The sequence below is a fragment of the Garra rufa genome, chromosome 17 (assembly GCF_049309525.1).
Source record: "Garra rufa chromosome 17, GarRuf1.0, whole genome shotgun sequence".
NCBI classification, from domain to species: domain Eukaryota; kingdom Metazoa; phylum Chordata; class Actinopteri; order Cypriniformes; family Cyprinidae; genus Garra; species Garra rufa.
In genome coordinates this window covers 34853760-34872429 of record NC_133377.1, presented here as the reverse complement: position 1 = coordinate 34872429, position 18670 = coordinate 34853760, and the positions used below count along the sequence as shown (strand labels likewise).

Below are 18670 nucleotides of genomic sequence, written 5' to 3'. Positions count from 1 at the left end.
CCCTTGAAGTTTCAGCTTGAAATACCCTAGACAGATCATTTATTATATCATTTTGAAAATGCCTATTTTGTGTGGAAGCAGAAACACGCTGTGCATGTTTCTTTAAATACAAATGAGCTGCTGCTCCCCACCCCCTTTTCCAAAAGAGGCCGGTACCTTTACAGCTCCTAACTCAGATACTCTGCCAAAAATCTGATTTGTTTTGATTATCATGTCTATTGGGCTGAAATCATGTGTTTTAAACCATATTAGTCTAAACTTATAATATAGGGTTTTCTGAGCGCACACATTCGAAACATGCACACAGAATGTGTCTTTCACACGACATGTGAGTACTAAGTTCTCTTTTATGTCTTATTGAGCTTAAACTATCAAATGCACATACTCATGTTAAAAACACGCAGGGGTTACAAAAACAGTCTGTTATGTCTATGAAAGTAAACAGCTGGGAAATAAATCACATGTTTATATTAGATCTGTGTGGCAGCAGTGTAATAAACAGTAAATACAGCAATAAATCCACTGCTCTCTTATCTCCTCTGATGCTGGGACTCTAAATAGTGTTCTGTGCTCATACTTTTGCCATGGTGTTAGGACTGGTACACTGTTGTCGCTTGCGAAAACTAAATAACGTGCAGATTAAGGGGCGGTAATATTATAATAATATCTCCTTTTTTTCCACATGCTTGCAGAGAAAGGCTTTCCAAAACCATGTAGCTTAGTTGTCCTTCACGTTTTCTGGGTTGGTAGATGCATCAGGGACCTGATTATAATATAAAGTACTTGAATGTGGAAAAAGTCAGATTTTTGTGATATGTCACCTTTAAGGGTGTGCTATGTATGGGTTTGGTCATTTTAGTGTTCATCTTGATGCCAGAATAATTGTACACTGTAATGAATTATAATACAACAATATGGTAAGATTTTTAAAACAATTTCAACTCAAATCAATATTTAATATTGATATAATATATTTGGTGAATTGCAATAAGTGGTATGACTGCACATTATGCCTTAAATGTTCGTCTTTTGAACTTGTGGCTCAAAGCCACTTTTTAAGCGCTATTCACAGAAGTACAATTGAAATATTTAAACTCAAATATTTTGTCTAATTATTTACTTGTGCAATAGAAGTTGGATAATGTACAGCCGGTTGTTATCGCAAAGAACAAACCCCTTTAGTGTACATTATCCAGCTACAACTTGCTCTGAAAAATACTTGATTCTAATTGGTCAGTTGCAACATTTCGATGTTTCCTAATAATAACTGATGAATAATTTTGATGGAAATTTTTGAATATCTACAACTTACGAATATTACATGTAATACATTGATTACATTAATATCACTTGATTACATTTAAGTCACATACATCTATCTAATAAGTAGGACACACAAGAAGTGGGATATTGTGTAAGTGTGAAAGAATTTCTTTAAGTGTCTTTATAGTCTTAGGGGGTGTCACGATCCAGGCGGGGTTGAGGAGTGGAGAAATGGAGAGGAGAACCGGAGTAAATAAACGAATAAAGATTTATTAAATAAAACACTGTAACTAATACAAACAAACAAAACCGGGAGTATAAGGTGAGCACATGAACACAAGCAAACAGAGGTAACAGTATACATTGACGGACAAATGGGGAGTGAACACACAGACTCTTAAATACACTGAAACATGGGCGTGGTCACAAACAAGATAACGAGATGACGAGGTATGGAATAAAATCACTGTCAAAAATAATCGTACGTAATTCAAAGCATTTGTGTGTAATTTCAATTTACTCGTGCGTAATTTAAAACTATTGTATGTAATTATGTTTTTTGTCAGAATTGGATTCCAAAATCTGCGGCCACGACAGTTTACAGATACGAGATTTTCTGTGTTTGTAAGAATACAACTCCAAAATTTACGACTATGACAGTTCATAGACACAAAACTTGTTTTCACAACACCTGTGTTACACGCACGACATGCGAATTACAACCACGAAGTACGGTGTGCGAAATGACTGTCAAAAATACGTCATCACGTTCCCAGGCATTACTATCCGAATGAAGATTAATCGATTCCCCGAGCCGCGCATGCGCGCCGTCACCGTTTTAAACCAGTGGCGCAAAAATGGCGGACCAGCAGCCAGGTGCGAGCTCATCGTCTCAGGTAAGTTGTTTTATTTTCTTCCAAATTCTGACGTTTAAGTGTTAGTTATCACTAATAACAGTGAGGCGATATATTACAGAGACAGGTTAAATATAGTAAGTAAGATTAGCTCTCAGAGTAACGTTAGATGTAGGAGCTTCAAGAATATAGGTGCTTAGGAGGTCACTGATGAGGTAGGCCTACATAAAAGAATTAGCAATTTTCAGTGTTGACTTATTAACAGCTGTGTACATGCACTGTAATATACAGCTCATGTAATGTCAGTGTTCACTGCTTAAGTGCCCTGCTGAAAAAAGCAGCAAATGCTGGTTAGGTATGTTTTGTTGCTGGGATGCTGGTTTTAGCTGGCCCTTTACTGGTTTATGCTGGTCCTTGACCAACAACATGTCCAGCATAAACCAGCAACATGTCCAGCATAAACCAGCTAAAAACAGCATCAAAACATACCTAACCAGCATATGCTGTTTTTTCAGCAGGGTGTTTAAGTCATATTTCATTGTTTATCAGGTTCCATTAGGTGACATCTTGAACACAGCCCAAAATCTGGTGTCGATGTTGACCAACACCTTAAGTGTTGGACAACAGAAAATGGGGAGCCAGTCCAGTGTCAGTGGACGGTCAGAAGAAAGAAGGTCCAAATCAAATGGGCAGTCAGTGCAGCAAGAATTGGCTAGGTGTGTGTACTGGTGTAATATACAGTTTTTACAATATAACATATCACGTAAGTGTACGTGTGACTGTTCTCAATGTTCTGAACTGGCTCAAAATTAAAAATGCTTTTCTTTTTAGGTCATTTCCTGGATTTTTCAGAAAGGAAGTAAGGGGTAAAAAGCGCTTTGGACCGTATAAACGGCCAGAGAAAAGCTTTTTGATGGTTTTTTTCCTTCTTGACCAACAATATGAAAAAACACCGAAAGGAGAGACAGAATTACAGCTTACACTTGCAGGACTTGGGAGAAGATCAATAACTATAACAGAAAACATGACTCATTCAGAGGTAAGATTGATGTTATTTTTCTTGTTTTTTTTTTTTCTTTCTTTTCTTTTTGTGTGTTTTTCCTTACTCTGTTTTATTCTGCTTTTGATAATTAAGCTTTCAGAGGTTCTTGTTAACGCATATCCCAAAATGTCCAAAATCTGTGGAGGGTGGCTCCTGCACAAGTGCTCGGGTATGTAGGACTTTTTATTTCCTAACCTCTTAAAATTTATGTGACTTGAAATCACATAAATAGATATATAGATGGAGATATAGATATATAGATATTTGATGGATTTTATGTATTAAAGATTTTTGGTGGATTGTCTTTGTGTATTTCGTTATATATTTGAAATCGTAGGTGGAGGTGGGCAGCGAAAATTAACAGTCATCCCTCCTGACCCAGATGGGTACAATGGGCAGCAGTTAAAAAGTGTGAGCAGTAATGGAAAGTGCACAATTTATGTAGTTCCTCTGCAGGAACAAATAGACACATCTCCATTACCACCTGATGCAAAGGAATTTGAAAAAATGCCCAAAGCCCAGTGTACACTCTGTAGCCAAATGGTTCCTCTTCAGTGCCTTCCAGTACACATAAAACACTGTAAGCTGGAACATGTGGATCTGTGTACATCAAGTGATGATGTAAGTCTAATGTGTTTATTTTAATCACAAATAAGCTCTGAAACAAGGTTGATGAGATTGTTTAATTTCCAGACAATGGAGAAGTCCCCAGAGTCCCCACAAGAAGATAATTCAAGTTCTTTTGACATTTGGAAAGAGGTGTGGGGTTTTTTTTTGCTCCAAATGTTTGGGACATACTGATCTATTTTTTATATTTCATAAGCTCTGGAAACACAATTTTTATGTAGTTTTTGTGGTTTCAGGAATTGGAAAAGTCACCAGATACTGAAAGATGTGATTCCAATATAAATGAAGTCATGACAGAGAAGGTGAGAATGATATTTATTGACCTATTTATGTATTAAGTAATGTTGATTTTCAGTTTATGGCATATGTATGGTTTCTAAACAACTGTTTATGCATAATTTAACTCAGTATTTTAATGTCACATTAGACTGCTGAGTGTCCACTGTGCAAGAAAACATTTGACAGTGATGTTATTGAGATACACGCAGCCAACTGTGGATTACGGTAAACTATTATATAGTTTAGTGTCATTTATTAATAATATTAATAATTTGAACTTTTTCTGTCCAGCAATTTGAAATATTAAAACTTTAAATTTTTTTCTGTTTGCAGATCTGCAGAATATGATGATTGCTTCAGTGACCCAATAAATACACTTCAGAGGTAAAGATGGTATATTAAGAAACTGTTTGTTTTGCTTTGCTGGTACATTTCATTTGTTTATTTCTTTTACAAAGTTCTGAGGAGATTTTGAATTGGATCAGCAGTAAAGTTGATCAAAACAACACCTTTCCCATCTGCATTTCTCGGAATGACATCTTTAATAGAGGAATGCAGCAGTGGCAGCGCCAGAAGAAATCTTCACCAAAAGGCAGACTGAAGGTTACCTTTTTTGGTGAAGCAGGGGTTGACTCTGGTGCTCTTAGCAAGGAGTTCTTAACAGGTATAACTAATTGTTTATTTTAAAATGTTTTAAAATTTAAAGCAGAAATTGTCAGATCAGATTTTAAAATGGTTGTATTTGTGGTCTAGAAATGATCGCAGAGATTGAAACAAGACTGTTTATCGGTGGTGTAGATAAAAAAGGGAAAAATCCAGTCTATTGTCTCAACAGCTTGGATCGTAACTACTTCAGGTATGCAAGATTTGATCAGTCAACACTTTACACATTGATAAATATTTTTGGTTGATTTAAGTTTTTGTTTTATCCACTGTGGGATTAGAAGTGCAGGAGAAATTATGGCTGTCAGTCTAGCACAAGGAGGACCACCACCAGTTTTTTTGCGCGAGTGGTGTTTCCGGTATCTCTGCTCTGGAGATTATGACAGTGTACAGGTGACTACCAGTGATGTCACAGATTTGGAGTTCTCCCTGCTCATTGAGAAGGTACAATATTAACAAGATACGCAATTATGTAGTTATGTTTAACTCATAAAAGTAAATAAGGGATTCCAACATAACTGTATTTTATTTCTGTATTTAGGTTAACTCAAAAGATGACCTGAGTGAACATACAGATGAGATTATAAGCTGTGGATACACTGGAAAAGTGTCTGCTGACATGAAAAGCAACATCATCAGGTTACTTTATATTCTTCTAGGAGTTCAAATTTTTTTTTTAATGCATTTGTAATAATTTGAGATGTAGTACTACTAACAAAAGCATCAGGTTTATCATGTTGTAAGTCAAAATTGAGTTACTCTTTAATGTTTTAAATATTAATTGCCTCTAGAGCCATTGTTTTACACTCCACTATGAGAGTTGTGCCAATGCTTGATCAGCTGAGAAAAGGCCTACAGCTCTACGATCTCCGGAATGTCATGGAAATGCATCCAGACTTATGTCTACCACTTTTTGTCCCAGGGGAAAAAGATGACAGGGTAAACCATTGTGGTTCTTATGGTGTTTACAAAATGAGGACATGTTATATGTGATCTCTTTTAATTAAGGTGGATGCAGCCTTCATCATGGAGAATTGCCACCCTGTCTTTAGTGACAAAGGTTCTGTGAAATACAGCAAAGAAGTACATGTGATGAACTTTTTCCAGGATTTCCTTCAGGAAGTTGAGGATTGTGGTATGTATTAATTCAAGTTCTGTTAATCTTGTTTTCATTAAACTGCAAGTTTTCTCCCTGTTTTTAAGAAGGTGAAGCTGAACAAATGACGGCTGGAAAAGTTATGCAGTGGATGACAGGCCAGAGACACAAGCCTATTCTTCCCAGCGACCAGAAAGATTTTAACATCACTGTGAAGTTCAATCACGACTGTGACACAAATCATGCTGTGTGCTTTCCAACTGTAAGTGCGTGTACTCGCACAATTACATTTCCTACAGCTCACCTGAAAACACTGAATGAATTCAAAAGCATAATGGGAATAGCTATGAAATATGGGGAGTCATTTGATAATGTTTAAATGTATTTGAAGGGGAGAGCAAGTTGAAACGGCAACTTTCAGTTTCTCGTTGAGTCACTGTTTATTGGCAATGTTAAACAAAACTGTTCATTTGACAATATTTGTCTAAAGAATGTTCATGTTAAAGAAACAATACAAAATCATTAAATTTACAAATTTAAACAGCAGGGGAGAGCAAGTTGAAACGGCAACTTTCAGTTTCTCGTTGAGTCACTGTTTATTGGCAATGTTAAACAAAACTGTTCATTAGACAATATTTGTCTAAAGAATGTTCATGTTAAAGAAACAATACAAAAAAAAAATCATTAAATTAACAAATTATTTCTCATACAATTCATTGATTTTGCTGCTTTGTGTGACGATTGAAATTGTCAGTATGTACACAAAAATAAATGTTTACAATGGCCTCACGCAGGTGTTTGTGTATTTTAAACACTTTCAAAGTATCGAACCAAAGATATGTAAATGTCTCTGCCATAACAGTCAGATGTTGCAAGAGGATTAAAGATGGATTTTACGGTTTCCATCAGAACAGGAGTAAGTGGACATTCAATTTCTGGAACATAAACTCCCACCTCATCTTCTGTGACACTGTCAAATGTCTCCCAGTCTGTTCCAAACAGTTCCAAATTCTTAAATGAAATTAAATGAAAAAATTACTTTCTGCATCATGCAATATCACATGTTGACAGTATGACTAAAGGCATAGAAAATCAATAAAAAAAAGACCTGGAAATTCTCTTCGTCATCACCAGATGAGTTGTGCACGTGTCCCATTATCCACATCTGGTTAGGGGTAAGCCCATTTTCTGACCGTAACGGATGATTGTCCCAGCCTTCAGAAAAAGTGTGGAGGTCACGCTTCAGACGTGGGAGGAACACATAGTGCGCACAAAACAGATGAAGGGAATCTGACAAGTTCAACAGGCCATCTTCCTCAAGGCTGTGAAGTACTTCGTAATACAGCTGAGTTACGCCAAGCCAGACGTCTCGCCACAGGCGTTCGATCCTAGAGAATATAAAATGTACTGATAAAAAATGATAAATTAAACAATAGTATGACATTCTAACTTGTTTATTACCTCTGATTATGAACACTTTTCCCAGCAATGAAGCTTCCTCTTCCGGTCCCTTTTACACAAAACATGGTTTCTGCAATTGCCACATTTTCCACACCTTCATCACCCCGTACCCTAAAATGGAGGGGCAGAGGGAGAGATTAAACCAGCTTGACAGCCATAATGTTAAAAAAACACAAATCAACATGTTTACTCATCCCTCCGAACCTATAACAAAAGTGTCTTTCCAAGACACATTTTTGGCAATTTTTATTATATTTACCTTTTATTCTAGTTATTTCTAAGAAAATGAACACAAATGAAATGTTATTCAGCCAAAAACAAAGACAATTTCAGTCCTATTTTATCAAAAACCAACAGCTGGCCGTGGAATTGAGTCTCTGATGCCATCTAGTAGGGAAAAATGGAAGTGTGTGTACCATATGTGTGCCTATGAGTGTTTTCTGCAATGTGGATGTTCTCAAGTCTCAGTCCTCTGTTTGGGTATAATTCTTATTCTTCGTATTATTCTTACGATCATCTCATATTTTGTGTAAAATATATATATATATATATATATATATATATATATATATATATATATATATATATTAGGGCTGTCAAATGATTAATCATGATTAATCACATCCAAAATAAAAGTTCATGTTTACATACTAAATGTGTGTTTTCTGTGTTTATTTATTATGTATATATAAATACACACACATACATGTATTTTCTAGAATTTGTTTTAGATTTATATAGAAAATATTTATAATTCTATATATAGTCTAAATTAAATAGAAGTATAACTATTCATTCATATAAATATTTGTTTAAATCTATACATGTATGTGTGTGCATTTAAATATACAGAGTAAACACACATTTAGTGTGTAAACATAAACTTTTATTTCGGGTGTGATTAATCGTTGACAGCCCAAATATATATAAATAAAGCCGTTTTCTCATAAATTTCATTCATACCCATGTGGGTCAAAATGACCCGTGAGGGACACTTGTTACTTTTTTGCACCCATTTAAACTCCTCAAATCCACTCAATTGTGTGTGTGTGTGTGTGTGTGTGTGTGTATATGTGTTTTCCTGGTGCAAGTAAAGAAATCTTGGACCAGTATCTGGACCACTAAAAATGAGTTTTGGGTCAAAATGACCCAAGGGATGGATGAGGGTTTTAACTAAATGCTAAAAATTGAGGCGCAGAAAAACATTTTCCTCCTACCTTGAAGGCCAGCCATGCTTTTGCACAGACTGGAGAAAGAATGATAAGGCAGTGCTTGAACGGTTGTCTGTTGCTGGTTCCAAGTACATGATCTATAGTACAAAATGGAATACATTAATTCAGTGGTTCCCAAACCTATCCTGGAGGCCCCCTTTTTTATGTCTTCCTTATCTAACACACCTGATTCCACTTATCAGTTTGTTAGTAAAGACTGCAAGAACTAAACTGGGTGTGACTGATTAGGGAGACATACTAAATGTGCTGGGCAAGGGGTACTTCATAGAGAGATTTGAAAACCACCCCATTTGCATTACATCAGTCAGTACATTCAAACATAGACAGACAGACAGACAGACATAGATAGATAAGACAGAGATAGACAGATAAATAGATGGATATACATATATACAGACAGACAGATAGATATACAGACAGAGATACAGATAGATAGAAATACATAGATAAATAAGACAGACATAGAAAGACAGATAAATAGAGATACAGATATATAGACAGACAGAAAGACAGAGATATATAGACAGACAGATAGATATGCAGACAGAGGTATAGATAGACAGAGATACAAACAGATAAATAGATTCCAATGTTTACCTTTCGTGAGAACCCATCTATTCCACCGAATATGATGATGTTGTACCTTCAGAGTAAAACCATGTTAAAAATAATATTCCATAACTATACACTATCCCAGGTGAAATATAAGACAATACCTTATGAGTTTGTGGTTCGTGTCGACGTGGACCAAGGACAATGGATTTTGAACAAAATATGACCTCCTGACGATACACCCCAGCTGTGTCATCCTTTCCAAAATTCCAGGGGCATCCACTCTGTGCATGGATTCTTTTATGCGGTTCCATTGAACTCTATGTCCGTCTGCTTGCAAGCAGCCTTTCATCATCCTATATCCGGCATTTGGTAGTCTTCTTTTGATGGCCAAAATGGCATTATCCAATTCGCTGTCAGATATGGTGCTATATGTAGTTTTTACAGATAAGCCCAAGTCACGCATTCGGCGGAAGATTGTTGACTGACTTACTCCTAAAATGTTCGCAATACAAGAAACTGGTAAAGACATCTCAATGAGCCGGGACAGCATTTCCTCGGAAACAATAAACTTAGGTCGACCTCGTCCACCACCACATTCCCTCGTAAGAACCGGGGTCACCTCTTGGGAAAGAGCTGCACTAATTTTTTGTTGTAGATCCATGAGGGTCTCCAAAATATCATTTGGTACATCAAAAATGCTGGAGGCTGATGACAAAATAAACACTTCTTGATTGACAACATACTGAAAATAGTCCAAGTCCAGTTGATGGCCATCTAAAACTACACTTATTCTTGACCTGAGGCGTTCTAGCAAGTGCATCATCAGCGGTCCCTGTGAGTCAAATAAATATTAATTTGTTAATAATAATTTTAATTAATATAATATTAATTAATATTACTTCGACAAAATGCTTAATCTTAATGATAACTAACACTTAAACATGTCCGAATTTGGAAGAAATTAAAACAACTGCTGAAAAAACAGCTTATGCTGGTTAGGTATGTTTTGATGCTGTTTTTAGCTGGTTTATGCTGGACATGTTGCTGGTTTATGCTGGACATTAGGGCTGGGCAATATATCGAACGATATTGTGATGCGCGTTTAGTCAATGAAGCCGGTGCTTTGATTAGTAGTAAATCTCCCTCACGTGCGTTCCGCTCAGGTTCCGCTGGAGCGGCAATTGATACACAGAGGCTGTGTCCAAATTCAGGGTCTACATCCTTCGGAGGACTCATTAGAAGGATGTTACGTCACAGCGCCGCGACGAAGGCTGTCCAAATTCATAGGATCCTTCAAATGCGGCCCACAAATACGTCCTCCTTTTCCCCGAATTTGAAGGATGGGTCTGGTGGATCCTTTCCCGTCCTACCTATCCCACAATTCCTTTCGGCGGAGCGCTTCCAGAATTTTCAAATAATGGCGGACGAAGCAAGCGGTAGTAATGATGGAAGTTTTAAAAAAACTGCCGTTTCAAAAAATATTTTTTTTACAGCGGTTGTCTAGTTAGGCCTTTGGTTTTAGCGTTAAGCTTATTTTTTTTACATTTGTATGTATATATGTTAGAAAACATCACTTTCGTAAAATAGCTTCTTTCTTACTGTCTGTGTGAATATCCCCTTACACACAGCTAATTTCTTGTTTGTGATTGAAAATGTTTTTAACGCTTTTAGGGATGAAAGAGTAGTTATTTTGTTTTGTGCAGTACAGATAACCTTACTTCTTGCTTAGCGCTGTTACGGTTGCTAGGCGACAGGATATGAGCAACGGGGAAGGGAGGGAACTGAAAGAAGTGTAGGCTGTCCAAATTCACTGACACCTACTTCCAGGTTTTGCGGTCTTCGGAGGACCCCTCCTCCTTCAACCTGGTAGGAAGGATCCTAAGGAGGATGCAGACCCTGAATTTGGACACAGCCAGAGACGTAAATCTCTGACAAGCTACGCCATATCGAGCTAAACATCGAATGCGATATTAAGCTCGATATGGCGTAGCTTGTCAGAGATTTACGTCTCTGTGTAACGTTATCAATTGCCGCTCCAGCGGAACCTGAGCGGAACGCACGTGAGGGAGATTTAATACTAATCATAGCACTGGCTTCATTGACTAAACGCGCCTCACAATATCGTTCGATATATTGCCCAGCCCTACTGGACATGTTGTTGGTCAAGGACCAGCATAAACCAGTAAAGGGCCAGCTAAAACCAGCATCCCAGCAACAAAACATACCTAACCAGCATTTGCTGCTTTTTTCAGCAGGGCACTTAAGCAGTGAACACTGACATTACATGAGCTGTATATTACAGTGCATGTACACAGCTGTTAATAAGTCAACACTGAAAATTGCTAATTCTTTTATGTAGGCCTACCTCATCAGTGACCTCCTAAGCACCTATATTCTTGAAGCTCCTACATCTAACGTTACTCTGAGAGCTAATCTTACTTACTATATTTAACCTGTCTCTGTAATATATCGCCTCACTGTTATTAGTGATAACTAACACTTAAACGTCAGAATTTGGAAGAAAATAAAACAACTTACCTGAGACGATGAGCTCGCACCTGGCTGCTGGTCCGCCATTTTTGCGCCACTGGTTTAAAACGGTGACGGCGCGCATGCGCGGCTCGGGGAATCGATTAATCTTCATTCGGATAGTAATGCCTGGGAACGTGATGACGTATTTTTGACAGTCATTTCGCACACCGTACTTCGTGGTTGTAATTCGCATGTCGTGCGTGTAACACAGGTGTTGTGAAAACAAGTTTTGTGTCTATGAACTGTCATAGTCGTAAATTTTGGAGTTGTATTCTTACAAACACAGAAAATCTCGTATCTGTAAACTGTCGTGGCCGCAGATTTTGGAATCCAATTCTGACAAAAAACATAATTACATACAATAGTTTTAAATTACGCACGAGTAAATTGAAATTACACACAAATGCTTTGAATTACGTACGATTATTTTTGACAGTGATTTTATTCCATAACGAGGGGGAAATACAAATATGGGCAAGACTAAACCAAAAGGACTAAACCAAAAGGGGGAGAACAAGGACTAAACCATTAGAACTAGAAACATGAGGGAAAAACATTGGGAAAACAGAACCGAGACAGAACAGGACAAAACACAGACATGTTCCTGACAGGGGGATGGTGTACCAGGAACGAACAAGCTTTGAGAATAGCCAGACATCAACGGTTTAGCAGTGATGCCATAGGGGGGATGGATGAGGAATTTTGTTATCTTGAAATGTATACCTTTGACTATTAAAACCGAGCTGTGAGACTGCCTCTCATCTCTTTGCTCACAGACTCAAGCTGTGTGTACACCAGATCATTCTCTGCAGAGAACAAAGTCTTTCTGGTGTTTTATTTATTTTAAGTTAACAATCGGGCCATATATACTTACTTATTATTATTATTATTATTATTATTATTATTATTATTATTAATAATAATAGTCATAAGATTTCAACATGGCAGGGTGTTAAACAGATCCTGACCAGCAGGTTGCTGATACAGCTGATTTTTTTTTTTTAATCTTATGTGAATGTCCACATTTTAAACATATGTGTTAAAAGTATGTTACTCTACTTGCCTTGCTCTAATGTCAGTTATAAATGATCTGACTTGCCTGTTCTGTTTGGTTGGTTATGGTGACCAGATCGGCTCCTTTTGAAACACAGACATCTCGACTGCTTGACCAGTTCAGTTTATCAGAGTTGAATAAATACAGCTTTCCACGACAAGCTATCCAGCCATCCACAGAGAGATTACAAGACTGAGCTGTGAATAATGAATAATTTAATATCTTCTATTATTTTATCATAAAGCTAATCAAACTGGTTCCATGTGCAAAAATATTTGATCACACTTTGTACGCAAACTGACACTCACCATCGTAAAAGGACAGCCATTCTCTAAGTGTGTTGTATCTGGCTGTAAGATCTTTAAACTCTTTCTTCATGACTGATGAAAAGACAATTAAAAAGGGGAAACAAGCTGCCATTTAGAAAAAAAATCTAGATTTTTAGCATTTTAACTAAAGGAAATAAACATAATTTTCTCACTTGTGCTGTTGATCGCATGAACTGATAGTTGCTTTGAAACCATGATGTGCTTCTCATTCAGTGATTCAAAATCACCAAGCTTATTATTATCTGATTAAAGACAAAAAAGCAGCAGTGGTGTTAATTGCTTAACCGTTGCAACATAAACCTTACATTTTAGCTTTTGGTCCTGTAAATGAAATACCCCATCAAAGCCATATTTTTCAGTTTGCTCTACATATGAATCAACATTGCAGTGATATATGGAGAGGCAGACATTAGAAAACAGACCAACTAAAATTCAATATTAAATTAATTTAGTACAATTAATTATATGTAAAGAAGTTACAGATTTTTTTTTTATAGTATCAGTTATACTCACAAAGGATCCCTAGAGTGCAGAGAAGTCCGAAAGCAAAAACAAGAGCGAAACCCAGAACAATCAGAAGAACTTTAGTCCGCTTTGGGGAAATGACACTCCCTTGTTCTTGCAATTGAATAGAGTTAACTAGGGATAGAAATTAAGCAACCCAGGCTCATTGGCAATACGTGACTCTGCCTACATTTCTGCAGAACCTGAAATACGTATCTCCAGGTACATTTGGCTGCACTTTTCGGGTGAACCGTCCACTAGAGGCGCTAATGTGTATTGTTTTCCTCCGTTTTAAATACACGTTTATTAAAGGTTAGAAAGCAAATTAAACAGTGCTCGGTCTTCTCAGCATACAAAACGTTTGTATTAAACTTGTTAATTCCACATTTTTAAGGTGCCAAAGAAACACGTCTCGTCTGGATTTATCCTTTAACTTCGATGGAGAGCAGTTGCGTACAAATACCACGCAGCATCTTCTACGGCAATTACGTCACCAGCGAGGCTCAGTTCGACCAGTTCACCTGATACGTGTACATCTTCAAGCAGGTAAGTGACCGCAACAATCTTTTCATTATTTTAATTATTTCAGTGTTTCTACATCACTTTCATGGGGTCATGTGTTAAAACGGAAGCTTAGTGGAACAGTTAGCACGGCTGCTAACGTTAGCCTACGATTGACATTAGCCTAAGCATTACCACTGTAACTGTAGTTTTACTATAGTATTTGTAGGATATGCACACTAACCACTAACTTACTATGGTTTTACCACTGTAACCGTAGTTTTACTATAGTATTTGTAGGATATGCACACTAACCACTAACTTACTATGGTTTTACCACTGTAACCGTAGTTTTACTATAGTATTTGTAGGATATGCACACTAACCACTAACTTACTATGGTTTTACCACTGTAACCGTAGTTTTACTATAGTATTTGTAGTATAAGCACAGTAAACACAACACTTACTATGGTTTTACCACTGTAACCGTAGTTTTACTATAGTATTTGTAGGATATGCACACTAACCACTAACTTACTATGGTTTTACCACTGTAACCGTAGTTTTACTATAGTATTTGTAGTATAAGCACAGTAAACACAACACTTACTATGGTTTTACCACTGTAACCGTAGTTTTACTATAGTATTTGTAGGATATGCACACTAACCACTAACTTACTATGGTTTTACCACTGTAACCGTAGTTTTACTATAGTATTTGTAGTATAAGCACAGTAAACACAACACTTACTATGGTTTTACCACTGTAACTGTAGTTTTACTATAGTATTTTTAGTATAAACACAGTAAACACAACACTTACTATGGTTTTACCACTGTAACCGTAGTTTTACTATAGTATTTTTAGTATAAGCACAGTAAACACAACACTTACTATGGTTTTACCACTGTGACTGTAGTTTTACTATAGTATTTGTAGTATATGCACAGTAAACACAACTCTAACTATGGTTTTACCACTGTAACTGTAGTTTTACTATAGTATTTTTAGTATAAACACAGTAAACACAACTCTAACTATGGTTTTACCACTGTAACTGTAGTTTTACTATAGTATTTTTAGTATAAACACAGTAAACACAACTCTAACTATGGTTTTACCACTGTGACTGTAGTTTTACTATAGTATTTGTAGTATAAACACAGTAAACACAACTCTAACTATGGTTTTACCACTGTGACTGTAGTTTTACTATAGTATTTTTAGTATAAACACAGTAAACACAACTCTAACTATGGTTTTACCACTGTGACTGTAGTTTTACTATAGTATTTTTAGTATAAACACAGTAAACACAACTCTAACTATGGTTTTACCACTGTGACTGTAGTTTTACTATAGTATTTTTAGTATAAACACAGTAAACACAACTCTAACTATGGTTTTACCACTGTGACTGTAGTTTTACTATAGTATTTTTAGTATAAGCACAGTAAACACAACTCTTACTATGGTTTTACCACTGTAACTGTAGTTTTACTATAGTATTTTTAGTATAAACACAGTAAACACAACACTTACTATGGTTTTACCACTGTAACCGTAGTTTTACTATAGTATTTGTAGGATATGCACACTAACCACTAACTTACTATGGTTTTACCACTGTAACCGTAGTTTTACTATAGTATTTGTAGTATAAGCACAGTAAACACAACACTTACTATGGTTTTACCACTGTAACCGTAGTTTTACTATAGTATTTGTAGGATATGCACACTAACCACTAACTTACTATGGTTTTACCACTGTAACCGTAGTTTTACTATAGTATTTGTAGTATAAGCACAGTAAACACAACACTTACTATGGTTTTACCACTGTAACTGTAGTTTTACTATAGTATTTTTAGTATAAACACAGTAAACACAACACTTACTATGGTTTTACCACTGTAACCGTAGTTTTACTATAGTATTTTTAGTATAAGCACAGTAAACACAACACTTACTATGGTTTTACCACTGTGACTGTAGTTTTACTATAGTATTTGTAGTATATGCACAGTAAACACAACTCTAACTATGGTTTTACCACTGTAACTGTAGTTTTACTATAGTATTTTTAGTATAAACACAGTAAACACAACTCTAACTATGGTTTTACCACTGTAACTGTAGTTTTACTATAGTATTTTTAGTATAAACACAGTAAACACAACTCTTACTATGGTTTTACCACAGTAACCGTAGTTTTACTATTGTAACTGTGATTTTACGGTGTACTATTTGTAAAGCACAGTAACCACAATGCCTACCACACTTTTAAATGTTTTTTGTGAAGTAATTGTAATTCAGTATTTGTTTCTGTCTTGCAGTTATGTCAGATCACCTTCTCCAGCAGCTCTTTTAAGAAGCCATCTCTGGTAAAAGCCATCACTGTATGAACTGTAATCCATAATTAATGTACACATAGTTTTGCTCTCTCTCTCTTTCTGTGGTTCATCATGACATTTTTAAAATCTCATAATTTTGACCAATTCTGTCAGAAAGCTGCTAGAATGAACAGGGAACTTGAACTCAAAGCTCCCAATGCTGATCTTGAAGAAGCTGTGAAAGAGGCTGAAAAGTCCTTCTATGATTCAATCTTTCACAGTAATGTTGAAGACATTTAGCTATAACTGATTTGCTTTAATCAACGCATCCTTATTGTTAGTGTTAATAATACCTTTCCTTACAGTCCTTCCTCTCAAATATTTTGGTCACAGATTTTGTTTAACACATTGTCTCAACATGTGTGTATTTCTCTTTGTTTCAGGGTAAAGGGAAGACTAAAGGAAGGCCTGTCATGGGATTTGAATTGGGCCATGTTGTGCATTTCTGGAAAAGACCAAAAGCAAAGGCAAACATTCCAATGGTATGTCAATGTTGGTCTGAGCACCTTGACTGAACTGTACTGCAGTTACATTTTGCACAGCATCTGTACATACCCTACAGCCCCATCAGAAACAACAACCAACAAAGGGTCATGTCGAAGTATTAATAATTCATACAATTTACCAAGCCTTGCATGTCTACTGATTATTTTTTTTAAATTTCTCTTCTAGTCAACACTCACTCCTATCTCTAACTTGTCGTGTGAGAAATCAGACCTTCAGTTAATTTGGCCAAATCAGATCACTTAAAGCTGTTCACACCAAGAGCAAGAATTATAATGACTATTTTAATTGTTTATTTTTCACACTAACAGAAAATAACATTCTTTTTATCATAAGCGTATGCTGCAGTTATGTTGTCTGCATTTAAATGCTCAGGCTATTTGTGTGGTGGTTTTTGATTGGCTGTCAATGTTTTCATTGTTCAACATCTGGAAAAAAAAATTCTGAAAGAGATTCCAACCATATTGTTTCTGTGTCATTTTATGTCAAATAGCTGCAGTGTGGACTCATCCTTGGTGTGAAGAGGCCTTTAAACTACTTACAACAAAACCATCAGCAGGTAATCATATTTAAAATAATTCATTTTAGTTTGCTGTTAAATAATTTTTTTTTTTCTAATGCTGCTTGCTTCTCATTCTGTTAAACTTACACAATTCTGCTTATTTCTCTTCATCTTATTTCTTTACTCCCTCACTTAACACATTATTTTGTGCTCTGTTGAAAAATAGAAGCTTAGAGTTTGCAAGATGGCCTTTTCTCAGACTCTGAATCTGATGCATACAGATGAACTCAGGAGCCTGCTAGAGTTGCCAGGGAACTTGAGCTTGAAGTATATAATTGTAACTGCTTAATTTATATGTTTAAACAACAATAATACTAAAAAAAATTGGGTCAATAAATATTGTATTGTTTTAAAGATGAAGACCAAAAAAAGAAAAGAAAATCAGTCCCGGCAATCCAATCCTGATGAATGAGGAATGAACATGGTCTTCTTGTGCCCAAACACTGAGCTGAAAATTTGCACATTTCTACTGGTATGTATGTATTCAAGCAATGTAGTTATATGGGTTGGGGTTAGGGTTATATGGGGTATAGCAATTGATGTTAATTTCTCAAAAGACAGCCGTTACCATTTTTCACATGCACTTTTTTTTTTTTTTAATAGCTCCTAGAATTGGCAAATCAACTGTGCTATCATCTCTGGAATTTGGGCAGGATTGGCCAAATATGGTGAGTACTGACACTTGCACCTATTCATCAACACTATTTCTCTGGAATTATTGTTGACTTATTGTTTTGTCTGTTTGTTTGAAGGAGGGTGAAGCCAGTTGACCATATCAATTCAATGGCCACCAGATGCAGCATTGCAGCCTGAAACCACCAGTTAACTGCGATGAAGACTGCATTCCTGAACAACTCTACTGTGACAGCTCAGATGTTACGGCCCAGAAAAGTAAACTTCACAAATGAACAACTGCAAAATAGTTGTGAAGGGATCCGTTTGGCTCATATCTCCAACAAGAATCAATGGTAAGTCCAATGCAACAATTAAAAATAAAAATATATATTGTTTATTAATTTACAACACCCTAAGTACATGTTATGTCCCTCCAGGATATTTACATCAGTTGGTGTGTGAGGAAAGCACAGAGGACCATCAGAGACTCCAGCCACCAGAGCCATGGATTACTCTCATCGTTACCATCAGGCAGAAGTTATTGCAGAACCTGCACCAGTAGACACATTTTTCCACTGGCAATTAGACTGCACTGAA

General features: G+C 36.3%; 2 protein-coding genes across 2 annotated transcripts in view; one reads left to right on the top strand and one right to left on the bottom strand.

Moving 5' to 3' along the window:
• LOC141289382 (lectin BRA-3-like) overlaps positions 1-13719 on the bottom strand; it is a 19493-nt gene extending 5774 nt beyond the window's left edge. The window contains exons 1-5 of the mRNA XM_073821488.1: positions 13704-13719; positions 13501-13626; positions 13140-13229; positions 12967-13038; positions 12704-12855 (exon numbers count right to left, since the gene is read on the bottom strand). Of these exons, the coding sequence (XP_073677589.1) occupies positions 12704-12855; positions 12967-13038; positions 13140-13229; positions 13501-13626; positions 13704-13719 (456 nt within the window). The remainder of the gene's footprint in view (positions 1-12703; positions 12856-12966; positions 13039-13139; positions 13230-13500; positions 13627-13703) is intronic.
• Positions 3016-6613, top strand: LOC141290085 (G2/M phase-specific E3 ubiquitin-protein ligase-like). The gene is made up of 14 exons (XM_073822282.1): positions 3016-3156; positions 3253-3328; positions 3497-3780; positions 3853-3918; positions 4023-4088; positions 4214-4290; positions 4399-4449; positions 4524-4729; positions 4819-4921; positions 5010-5172; positions 5270-5367; positions 5520-5667; positions 5737-5863; positions 5932-6613. The coding sequence occupies exons 1-14, from the start codon at positions 3031-3033 to the stop codon at positions 6201-6203; spliced, it is 1863 nt and encodes a 620-aa protein (XP_073678383.1). The 5' UTR covers positions 3016-3030; the 3' UTR covers positions 6204-6613.
• Positions 13720-18670: the final 4951 nt, after the last annotated feature.